Below are 12616 nucleotides of genomic sequence, written 5' to 3'. Positions count from 1 at the left end.
TCCCACCATTTTGCTTCTGCAGAATATGGGTAATTCTTTCACCCGGCTACTGGTGCTGCTGAATCTGATGTCAATCCACCAGAGCTCCGCTCCTGTATCTGATGGCTCTGTCTCCTTCCCCCTCGAATCTTAGTTTTAGAGATAGCAGCAGGGAGGAGGAGGAGGTTGCACAGAGCAGATATGTATAGAGGAGGCCAGCTGACAGAAGAGAGGAAAGGCAGTCTGCAGGGGGAAGACAGCAGCATCCTGGACACACAGATCCATCATGTATCACAGGGAGGGACACGTCCACATGAGAAAAGTCTGAAGCTAGGAGCAAGTTGTAAACAGAATATCAGAGGGTCTGTAAGTGAATGAAGACTGCAGACTGAGAATTAGTGCAACTTTGTTTACTGTAGGTAACCACTAATTTGAGTTCAAATAATAACTTCAAAGGTGTCCAGCTTTTCAAGGGTTTGTCCAGTTTCAGCAAGATCCACCTGCCATCAGAAAGTGATCATTACTTACCTGGCAGATCCCATGCAGCTTCTCTGGTTCTGTCGACAGGGATCTGTTTAACCCACTTCAGTGGTGACATTGACAACATGCGACTTCTGCATCCAATCACGGGCCTGACTGCAGTCATCGCTCCAGCGATGGGCTGCAGTAGTCATGTGCTGTCGACGTGACCGCTGCAGTCAGGTAAATAGATGATGCCTAGGAGAATCGTAGCAGTCGCTCCGGATCTTCCATGTAATTACTTGTCATTTCTTTTTCACAAGCGGATCTCCTGTGCGTTTCCTTCCGAAACCGGATACACTTAGCCTTTCTGCTGCCAGAGGCGAAAATTGAAAAATTGGCGTTCCCCTCCATCTCTACTGTTAAAGGCATATTGTGATACAGTTGACCCTAGAGAGATGAGCATTTCCACAATGGAAGCGCTCATTTCCTATGGCCCTGCCAATGCCCCCACTTGTCTCTAGGATTTACCGCCTGAGGTAGGCTCCTCACCTGACCTCATTGGAGGTGCACCTCTGGTCTCTGCCCCCTTAACTGGACTACAGCCCACTGTATGCCATGTCATGTAATGTGTATACATGGCCATATAGATCTAGAATTACAGTACTTATATACACAGGGATGGGGAGCGATGCTGCTGACAGAGCTTCTGCATTGACGGCTCCTTTTTCTTGTCTCTTCAAAGCATATAGATGTGGACCTGTTCGCAGTGTGACCGCGCCAATCTAGTTTTCATTTTCTCTTCTTTTTGCTCTGTGAAGATTAAAAACAAAGGGGGAGAGATTGATTCCCGGGGAGAGCAGTAAACCCGCAGATTTATACCTGGCCTGTAATGAGAATTTGATGGGCCGGGGAGGTGGCCGCCCAGCACGCAGGGAATGATCATCTGAGCCCCGCTGTCTGTTCATACGCGAGTCCCCAGAGGCTTGTGCCCAATGTGTATTATTCCAGGGCTCCCAGCGGCTGCGGTCAGAGGAAGAAAACTCTGCTTTCCACTACCATAAGTACGTACAGAGAGGGTATCGGAGTGCAACATACTACTGTATGAGAGCGGCAAAAAATCTCTACATCCTAAAGAGGTGCCGGCCAACTACAGCTATAAGGAGACTACAGCTCTCATCACGGTCTTCCAATTACTGCAACCAAATTCCAAACCAATGGATTCCTCAAATGCCAGGAGCATGTCTGTACACCCTAGATCATACCCAATGGTCCCTCCATATACAATATTTACAACTTACATTGGTCCCTCCTGGGCCATCGTAAATTGAAACTAGACTCAATGTACAACATCTCAGACTTAGATCCAACCAATCAACATGGCAATTCTCTTGTAAGACCCCTGTACATGTTGTCTCCTCTTTACACTACAGTGCGGTACTACATGTCCAGGGTCTGGATGTCTGTTGAGGGTGATTCCACTTGTCTGGTATACAGCTTCCAGCAGATATTCCTGACTGTTATATGTAAGGAGACTCGTTATCTGATTATTGTTCTTAAAGAACATCTGTCCCAGATTTGTCCCGAAGACACTGGCCGACCTATTACATGTGCAGCTGAAGGCATCTGTGTTGGTCCCATGTTCATATGTGCCCGCATTGCTGAGAAATATGATGTTGTAATATATGCAAATGAGCCTCTAGGAGCAACGGGGGCGTTACCGTTACACCTAGAGGCTCAGCTCTCTCTGCGACTGCCGCGCCCTCTGCAGTTTGATTAACAGGACCAGGCAGTGTAATTGTAGTCACACCTGGTCCTGTCAATCAAAGTGCAGAGGACGTGTCAGATGTAGAGAGAGCTGAGCCTCCAAGTGTAACGGCAACGCCCCTGTTGCTCCTAGAGGCTCATTTGCATATAATAAAACATCATATTTCTCAGCAATGCGGGCACATAGGAACATGGGACCAACACGGATGTCTTCAGCTGCCAGGTTCACATGTAAGAGGTCAGCCAGTGTCATAGGTGTGGTAGAAAAAATTGCTGCACACAGCTAGTTCAATTTGCCATTGATTAGTGAAATGTATTATTCACAATTATTTCATGTTGCATACACGATCCAGTGGTTGCCCATATATCTCAGAGTCACATTGCATGAGTACCGTACGTTTCGGCCTATTTCGGCCTTCTTCAGCGGTATATGATCTATGATAATATAAACATCTTGTAAGTTACAAGAAATATGGACTGGATGCTCAAAGACTGCAAACATGTATTACATAAGGATTGATGTTAATCATGAAAAAAAATATATACATTAAATGATTCAAAATTCTTAGTTAAACTACATAGGCCCGTACGAAGAGGGCGCTGAACATTCATAAAGGTCATTGCTCCTTAGTGGGGAATATTATGAGGAGAAATAATAATCCAGAGGATATTCCAGAGACATCAATGGTTATTCAATCTCACAGGATAACATAAGGATGAGGCCTGAGGTAACAGACATCTAGGATATATGATCGGTCCATATAGAAAGAGTTTACCTGGCAGTGACGGCGGGCAGGAGCGCTGGATCACAGGTGAATATCCTGTGCGCGCATTCCTTTAAATGTATGGGCTATTGGGAGGTCTCCAGTGTGTGACCAGGAAGTCACGTGACCGCGGCGAAGCTACTCTGCGTTCCACCTGCGTGTCATGCAGCCTCCGAGCCACTGGGAGGCGTCGGTTCCGGCGTCCGGAAGTCACGCGACCCAGGCGACGCAACGTTGCGTTCCACCTGCGTCCCAAGTGGCTCCGGCCCGGCGTCTGTAAGTCACATGGGGCAATGGATAGAACGGCTGCCACATATTGATGGCCTGATCATATATTATCTAAAATCTATAGATTTAAATCATGAAACAAATGCTATAATATAATAAAGAAGATTATATTAGTAATGGTATTAGTCATTTTAAATGACATAACAGCTGAAACGATTAGTAGAATAGACGCTATGGGGAGAAGAAATAAAAGTAGGTAAATATCAGCGAGTCTGTAAAGGAAATGGAAAATAAATTAGTTACAAATTAGTTGTATATAATACAGTCCATTATATACCGTACTTAAGCGTTCAATAAAAGAAGTCACATTCCCGATTTAAACCGTTTGGTGATAAAGTTCCGAGTTTATGGATCCAATAGGCTTCTTTCTGTCTAAGCAATAAAGTCCGGTTACCGCCGCGTCTTGGTAAATCCACTTGCTCTAGTATTTGAAACCGTAATTGCGATACACAATGGGGTTTTTCTTTAAAGTGTTGTGGGACGGGTACCATGGTTTGTTCTAGCCTAATGGTGGACTTATGTTTACTGATCCGATCCCGGACATGTTGTAAGGTTTCACCGACGTATGCTAGCGCTAACAAGTCTTTTGCTAGCACCAGCGACAGCGGTGTGCGGTACTTCATTCTGTAAATAAAAGCCAGTGTCATAGGGACAGATCTGCTGACAGATGGGCTCTAAATCGTTATTTTCTCATATCTTGGAATTACAGTTGGGGGCTTTAGAACCAACTACTAGTTTTCCATAGATTTATGGACTCAAGGTACAGTGGTTTCAACATGCAATGAGCTTTCCAGAACCAACTAATATTCTATCTTGAGGGACTACTGTACTGATATCCAGCAATGAGCTAAAGGGGTATTCTGGTTGTCACAAGTTATACCCTATGCACAGAATAAGAGAACTATTATATCGGTGGGGGTCTTTCTGCTGGGACCCACACCGATCATGAGTACAAGGGCCTCGTACCTCCTGCAGCCCCCCTGAACAGAGAGGCCAGTCAAGCACTGCACTCGGCCATCTCCGGAACTCCCATAGAAATGAATGTGTGTGACCAGCCGCTCATTTTAGGGGGGTATGGGGCCCCTTTTCTCGTGGGACCACTGGGACCCCCACCGATCTAATAGTTGTCCCCTATTCTGTGGATAGCGGATAACTAATAACAACCAGAATACCCCTTTAATACTCTGCACTTGGCTTCCTAGCATATTAATACAACTTAGCCACATGTATTATGAGATGGTTCAGGTTCTGTGGCTTTTCAGTAAATTCAGTAAAAATCTGTTAACACTTTTTGTATCTATTATTATTATTAGTATTATTGCTATTGTTGATATAATTCGTATTATTATTTTATAGTATTATCAATGATGAGATTATTGGTAATAATTATGCACCTTCTTATTTTACTTATTAGTATAGTATTGACGTGCCCCAGTCGCTGCCCCCAGTGGTCAGTGATGGAAGAACATGCTTTCCCTTCATATAAGCACTTCTTTTTGGTTTGCCCTTTCCTTGTAGTTCTTGCTTTCATCTCTCTGCTCTTCTTTCCTACAGTGGCGATAACTCCTCCATCCTTCATTATGGACACGCCGGAGCCCCCAATGATAAGACCCTCACGGATGGTGACATGTGGTGAGTTGTGATGATTTCATTACATGAACAGCCCAGTTTATAGCGCCTTCATATTCTGCCGCGCCGCACAGAGAGAATATTCTCGTCACTCTGACAACAACGTAAACCTCCCCTGGACATTAGGCCGATTAACCCTTTGGGTAGCGTGGGAAGACCCCGAAGCCTCTTCCTATTAAATGCCCTTGTCTTTGAGTCGTCCTTCTCTGTTAAGATGCTGAACGTTCCGCTCTTTAATTTCTTAGTGACAGGGAAGCTGGGTGACAACCAGTATGGTTACCATTGCCAGGGTTGTCAGTATTACCCAGCTTTCCGAGACACCTGAATTAGAGAATCGAAATGAAAACCGTTCTGTAGTGAGAGGCGGAAAGTTTTGTGTAATGTTCCGAGATTTGTCTGGTCAGTAAGAGGATATCTCTGCAGGAGTGAGCGAAAGGAGCGAGTCCTCACCCCACCGTCGGAATGGTCCTCAATGTTTGCTTTCTATAGGAAGTTGTCAGCGCTCGTCTAATTACAGAGCAGCCTCATTACGCTCCGCTTTCGCCTCCTTTGTTTGTGCTGCTGTATGAAGACGAGTTGTCGGCAGTCCCCAGTCATTTTCCGCAGTAATTGAGAGCCCTCTACTGCAAGTTCTCAGCAAGTGTCCTCCACCCCGAGACGTTTTCTTGTCTCCGCGTTGTTCCCGTCATTATGAATGGTGAGACTGCCACGTCTTACAACCATGAGAATTGCTGTAATCATCGCTCTCAGACATTTAATCACTGCTCCAACCTCTCTAATCGGATAGGGACGTTGAGCTATGAATATTGGTGCATGTTACCAGTGGGTTGGTGGGAGCTCACTGGGACATGTATGTTTCTTTCTCTCGGTAAGGTTTATGCATGGGGCTGATGCGTTTGCCTCTTGAGGCGAGCTGCATACCTCCTAAAATCGCACATAATACAAAGCTTTCTGGTGCATTGGCTTATGTACAGACATAGCAAGGTTTAACTTGACACTTAAACTAATTCCACAGTACAAACAACCTTTCATTTGACTTTTTCAATGGCTTTTGTTGCATTGTGTCAATTAAAAGTGGTCTGCAACTATGCATTTAAAGGGAACCTGTCAGCAGTTTTATGGTGTCCTAACTAAGGGCAACATAAATAAGTGACTGATTCTCTTAGCACAATGCTGGGTCACTTTCTTTAAATGACCCAGTCAATCTGCCAACATCTTGTATTGAAAAGCTCCAGCTGATAATGATGAGTCCTGAATATTCATGAGCTCCTGACTCTCCCCGCCCACCTGCTGCTGAAGGAGAGTTATTTTCCATTTGAATCAGCAGCAGGTGGGCAGGGGAGTGGCTATAGCTCTGAATTTAAAAAAAACGCTGGACTCACCGACATCACGCTGGACTCAAATCAGCTCATTAGCATGCGGCATGTGGCATCTTTGTGTGTATATTATGAGGTGACCATCTGTCACACCAGTAAGTGAATACATCTAAGGTACTTTTTAGTAGTTAATGATTGTATATAATTAGTTAGATTATAATCAAATATCCACATGACAGGTTCCCCTTAAAGGGGTTGTCCAGTTTCCAGTATTGATGACCTATCCTCACAATCTCAGGGCGTTGAGGGTCCGACTCCCGGCAGCCCCGCCGATCAGCTCCTGCGAGCGCTGCATTCTCTTCCCTGGATACTTGCTTGCCGTCGGCATTGCAGCAGCAAGCGGGTAAACGGTGAAGAGAACGCAGCGCTGGCAGGAAAAGTCCTGCAACTTTCTAAAACAGTACTTCATGCTTCATTTCTTTACCATATCAATATCTCTGCTTTCTGTTAGTGAATTATAACATTGTTTACATCCCAGGCTGAAAACCCTTGTCACAGCTAAGGGTTTGCTGCCATTATATCCAGTCTAGCCGGCATCAGGACACTCCTGTCTTGATAGTTTGGTACAATGTGTCAGCCTGGAGTCCTGATTGCAAGGTTTCTTTGCTGAATACAAATACTTACAGGTTGTCAGCTTCTTGAGATGTATACTAGAAGGGTCCAGCTCACTGACAGCAAGCAGAGATCTTGTAAGAAATTAAACCCAAAGTGTATCAGAAAGTTGAAGATCTTTTCATTATACAATGTGGTGTTGCATTCATAAACATTTGTCAGCTAACCATTGGGGACCCCACCAATTATCAGAATTGGGGGGCTCTGATCCCCATTTACCCCCAGACATAAGACTGCTCCCATTTCATACTGGAAGACAGGGCGGCTGCACTCATCACCACTGAGACCATTGATGTGGGCATGGGGCAGTCAGTGGGAGCGCTGCAGTGGGGGACGGAAGCAGCTGATCAGTGGGCTTCGGGATGTCTGACCCCCACCAGTCAGCGGGTGAGGACAGAACTAAAGACCTCACTGACCTGTATTTTTGCTGTGAGTTCCAGTGAAGTTAGTTGGGGTTGTGTCAACGTTTCGGTCTTTTTGATGGTGAGACCAGACCTGCGTGCTGCGCTATTCTTCCTGTCAAAAGCGGCAAAGCCCCAAACTGGCATGCCTATGTAAACTATGCCTAAGCATAATTTTAAAACAGGAAAACCCCTTTAAATGTATGTGCAGCAAATTACAGCTCATCCAGAGCCAGATGGTCCGGGATTCTTGGCAGTACAGCATCGGGGAAAACCATGTCCAAGTGATGGATTCTGGGTGTAGAAGTGGCAGGGGTTCTCTAAAGAGAAAGCTTAGCAAAGGGAAAATGGGCCCCTGGTGAGAGGCTAGGCTCACTTTAACCGTTCCATTCTATCTTGACATTTGATATTTTTTTGCTGTATTAGGAGATGTTTTGGGAATGAGAGGGCGGTTGCACCAAATATGAACCATGTATGTGTGATGTGTGCATCTCCCATCAGCAGGGGTGCACCACCAATGAGGCCACGTGAGGTGATCGCCTCAGGCAGCACCAGGTAGGGTCAAGGGGGGGTGGAAGGGCCATGGTCAATGAGCGCTTTCATTGTGGCACAGGGGTTAGGTTGAGATATTGGCATTAGGATGGGGCGCCATTTCAGTTTTTGCCTCAGGCAGCAGAAAGGCTAGGTGCCCCCCTGCCCATCAGACAGACCAAACCGCAATCTCTTGTTCCACAGTAGATAATTATAATAATTATAGATAATAATCTTTACTTCTATAGCGCCACCATATTCCACAGCGCTTTACAATTCAGAGGGTTCATGTACAAAACAAGAGACATCGCAACGTAACTGGCTAATATACAACTGAAACAGGAGTGAGGAGGAGGATTCTAGCTGTTCTCCCTGGAGGGAACCTGTCTGCAGCCGGCCACCCCGGGATTCTGTTGTGGTGGTGCAGGTCTGCGTGTAGCTATATATCTCCTCTTCTCTTTCCCTCTGCTGGATGATTCTCTTAATCCCCTAATGGATCCATCCGTTCTAGCAGTCTTCATGTCCCGGTGAAGTAGAATCAGAGAATTATAATGTATAATGTAGTAGTTCTTTCTGTGATTCCCTATACTACAATGACTGGAGCTGAAAAACATAAAAAGGTGGAAATTGGCCCATTCAGAAGTAGCGTTAAGAAATGATCACAAAGAGAAAGACATCCATTGTAGTCAGTATGAAAATCTTACTGTACTTATCCATAACAGGCAGTATTATAGTAGTTATATTCTTGTACATAGGAGGCAGTATTATAGAAGTTAAATTCTTGTATATAGGAGGCAGTATTATAGTAGTTATATTCTTGTACATAGGAGTAGTATTATAGTAGTTATATTCTTGTACATAGGAGGCAGTATTATAGTAGTTATATTCTTGTACATAGGAGCAGTATTATGGTAGTTATATTCTTGTACATAGGAGGCAGTATTATAGTAGTTATATTCTTGTACATAGGAGCAGTATTATAGTAGTTATATTCTTGTACATAGGAGGCAGTATTATAGTAGTTATATTCTTGTACATAGGAGGCAGTATTATAGCAGTTATATTCTTGTACATAGGAGGCAGTATTATAGTAGTTATATTCTTGTACATAGGAGCAATATTATAGTAGTTATATTCTTGTACATAGGAGCAGTATTATAGTAGTTATATTCTTGTACATAGGAGCAGTATTATAGTAGTTATATTCTTGTACATAGGAGGCAGTATTATAGTAGTTATATTCTTGTACATAGGAGGCAGTATTATAGCAGTTATATTCTTGTACATAGGAGGCAGTATTATAGTAGTTATATTCTTGTACATAGGAGCAATATTATAGTAGTTATATTCTTGTACATAGGAGCAATATTATAGTAGTTATATTCTTGTACATAGGAGCAGTATTATAGTAGTTATATTCTTGTACATAGGAGCAGTATTATAGTAGTTATATTCTTGTACATAGGAGCGGTATTATAGTAGTTATATTCTTGTACATAGGAGCAGTATTATAGTAGTTATATTCTTGTATATAGGAGCTGTATTATAGTAGTTATATTCTTGTACATAGGAGCAGTATTATAGTAGTTATATTCTTGTACATAGGAGGCAGTATTATAGTAGTTATATTCTTGTACATAGAGGGCAGTATTATAGTAGTTATATTCCTGTACATAGGAGCAGTATTATAGTAGTTATATTCTTGTACATAGGAGCAGTATTATAGTAGTTATATTCTTGTACATAGGAGGCAGTATTATAGTAGTTATATTCTTGTACATAGGAGCAGTATTATAGTAATTATATTCTTTTACATAGGAGGCAGTATTATAGTAATTATATTCTTGTACATAGGAGGCAGTATTATAGTACTTATATTCTTGTACATAGGAGCAGTATTATAGTAGTTATATTCTTGTACATAGGAGCAGTATTATAGTAGTTATATTCTTGTACATAGGAGCAGTATTATGGTAGTTATATTCTTGTACATAGGAGGCAATATTATAGTAGTTATATTCTTGTACATAGGAGGCAGTATTATAGTAGTTATATTCTTGTACATAGGAGGCAGTATTATAGTAGTTATATTCTTGTACATAAGAGCAGTATTATAGTAATTATATTCTTGTACATAGGAGGCAATATTATAGTAGTTATATTCTTGTACATAGGAGGCAGTATTATAGTAGTTATATTCTTGTACATAGGAGGCAGTATTATAGTAGTTATATTCTTGTACATAAGAGCAGTATTATAGTAATTATATTCTTTTACATAGGAGGCAGTATTATAGTAGTTATATTCTTGTACATAGGAGGCAGTATTATAGTAGTTATATTCTTGTACATAGGAGGCAGTATTATAGTAGTTATATTCTTGTACCTAGGAGCAGTATTATAGTAGTTATATTCTTGTACATAGGAGCAGTATTATAGTAGTTATATTCTTGTACATAGGAGCAGTATTATGGTAGTTATATTCTTGTACATAGGAGGCAGTATTATAGTAGTTATATTCCTGTACATAGGAGCAGTATTATAGTAGTTATATTCTTGTACATAGGAGGCAGTATTATAGTAGTTATATTCTTGTACATAGGAGCAGTATTATAGTAATTATATTCTTTTACATAGGAGCAGTATTATAGTAGTTATATTCCTGTACATTGGAGGCAGTATTATAGTAGTTATATTCTTGTACATAGGAGGCAGTATTATAGTAGTTATATTCTTGTACATAAGAGCAGTATTATAGTAATTATATTCTTTTACATAGGAGGCAGTATTATAGTAGTTATATTCTTGTACATAGGAGGCAGTATTATAGTAGTTATATTCTTGTACATAGGAGCAGTATTATAGTAGTTATATTCTTGTACATAGGAGGCAGTATTATAGTAGTTATATTCTTGTACATAAGAGCAGTATTATAGTAGTTATATTCTATTACATAGGAGGCAGTATTATAGTAGTTATATTCTTGTACATAGGAGGCAGTATTATAGTAGTTATATTCTTGTACACACCGTCAGTGTTTTATGACCCTTTTTCAACCATTTGTGCAACCATTTTCTGGCTGTCAGTTTGGTTTTAATGGCCCTTTTGCATCCGTTTTCATGGCAATTAAAAAATGGATGAATTTCATTGACTTTTTTTTTAAAATAAAATCCCAACCCCTGCAGTATACATAATGTCCCCCATAGTGTCTTCCAGCAGTAATATTGTCTCCCATAGTGGCCCCCAGCAGTAGTAACGTTCCCCATAATAGCTCCCAGCTCTAATAATGTCCCCCATAGTGGATCCCAGCAGTAATATTGTCTCCCATAGTGGCCCCCAGCAGTAGTAACGTTCCCCATAATAGCTCCCAGCTCTAATAATGTCCCCCATAGTGTCCCCCAGCAGTAATATTGTCTCCCATAGTGGCCCTAGCTGTAATAATGTTCCCCTTGTTCCCATAGTGGTCCTATAATGCAGCAGCCATACAGAATGTGATGGTAGGCAGGTCGCAGCAGTGGCATGATGAAGGCAGCAGCAGCTGTAAGGATCGTGATGGTTGCTAGGTCGGAGCAGTGGCATGATGGCAGCAGGCAGACAACAACAGTGGCAAAATGGGCCACCGCCAGCAAGGCCAGATCTATTCATCAGAATCGACTAGAAGAGTGTGAAAATTCTCCTGGATCCAAGCTTGGTTCATTTTGAAAATTTATGATGTTTTGGACACTGGTGGATGACAACTTGGTCCATTTGGGTGTCACCATACACCCCGCGGTGCAGAAAACTGTCTCCGAGATGATACTGGAGGCTGAGCAAAAAAGGAGGACAGCATGCTGTGCCAGTTCTGACCACTGCCTGCCCAGAAATCTTTGGGGTCAGGGAACAGAGTGTGCGTCAGAGACCTGGGCATTCAGATGGGAGCGGTCGGCTTGCTGTGGACTCAGCCTGGCGCAGCACATGGAGAAACTGCTCCATCATGTTGAGGAGACTGAACTGGCTGCTGTGGCTTCTACTGCTCATGGCGGCTAGAGGTGGGTGACCCTGCCAGCGGCGGAGGGGTGCTTAGTTTTCAGACACGCTGGCAGCAGGCATCTGCTCGCCATAAGCTGCAGGAAGCTGCATACACAGTGTTTCCTGGTAATAATGTAATTTGTCCCCCATTTTGCTTTGGTAGCGAGGGTCTAAAAGAATGGCTATCCAGTAATCATTAGATACGCTTGTTACTGCGTAAGCAGGCAAATATACAGGTCGCCATTCTGGCCAGGGTGCCCGAGGAGCACTCTTTGCCAGCTTCACCCCCCCACTGTGACCATTGGGTGTCTTGGCTGGTTCCATCCTCATCATCGTCCTCTTGTATCGTATCGTATGGCAGCAACTGCACCGCTAGGAACTTGGCCAGATAGGAATTAAGCTTCTGCACCATCAGATTGCTGGGAGCATATTTTCTGGCCACGCTTTCCATGCAGCCTGGCTCCCACATGGGGGACTGGGAGAAGGGGGGAACTCCTGCAGCTGTGGCTAGCTGCCACCTCTGTTTGCCCACTGAATGTGGTGAAGCTGTGGTGCCTACGTTTGTATTTGCCTCCCCACGTTATCTTGCACAGCTTGCACAAAGCAATGCTTTTGTCTTCCAGCAGCATGGAGAAAAAATGCCAGATGGGAGATACTCGCGCAGCAAAGGTAGAGGCAGCCAAGCTTGGATTAGCTCTGACACATTTTGAGCCTAACCCACCCACAGCATCAGCGGCATCACCAGATCCCAAAGCAGACGTGGCCCTGGCTCTTCTTTGGGAGGTACATGGCCTCTGCTCTTT

At 43.1% G+C, this 12616-nt stretch overlaps 1 protein-coding gene across 2 annotated transcripts in view; it reads left to right on the top strand.

Annotated features, from left to right (window-relative positions):
* The window catches only part of PEPD (peptidase D), a 245917-nt gene that overhangs the window by 151018 nt on the left and 82283 nt on the right, over positions 1-12616 (top strand). For both annotated transcript variants that reach the window (XM_040410510.1, XM_040410509.1), the window contains one exon: positions 4812-4889. In XM_040410510.1, the coding sequence (XP_040266444.1) occupies positions 4812-4889 (78 nt within the window). The remainder of the gene's footprint in view (positions 1-4811; positions 4890-12616) is intronic.

Source organism: Bufo bufo, chromosome 10 (assembly GCF_905171765.1).
Source record: "Bufo bufo chromosome 10, aBufBuf1.1, whole genome shotgun sequence".
In the NCBI taxonomy this organism is placed as follows: domain Eukaryota; kingdom Metazoa; phylum Chordata; class Amphibia; order Anura; family Bufonidae; genus Bufo; species Bufo bufo.
Note: the sequence above shows the minus strand (reverse complement) of the source record. Positions and strands in the feature narration are given on the sequence as shown.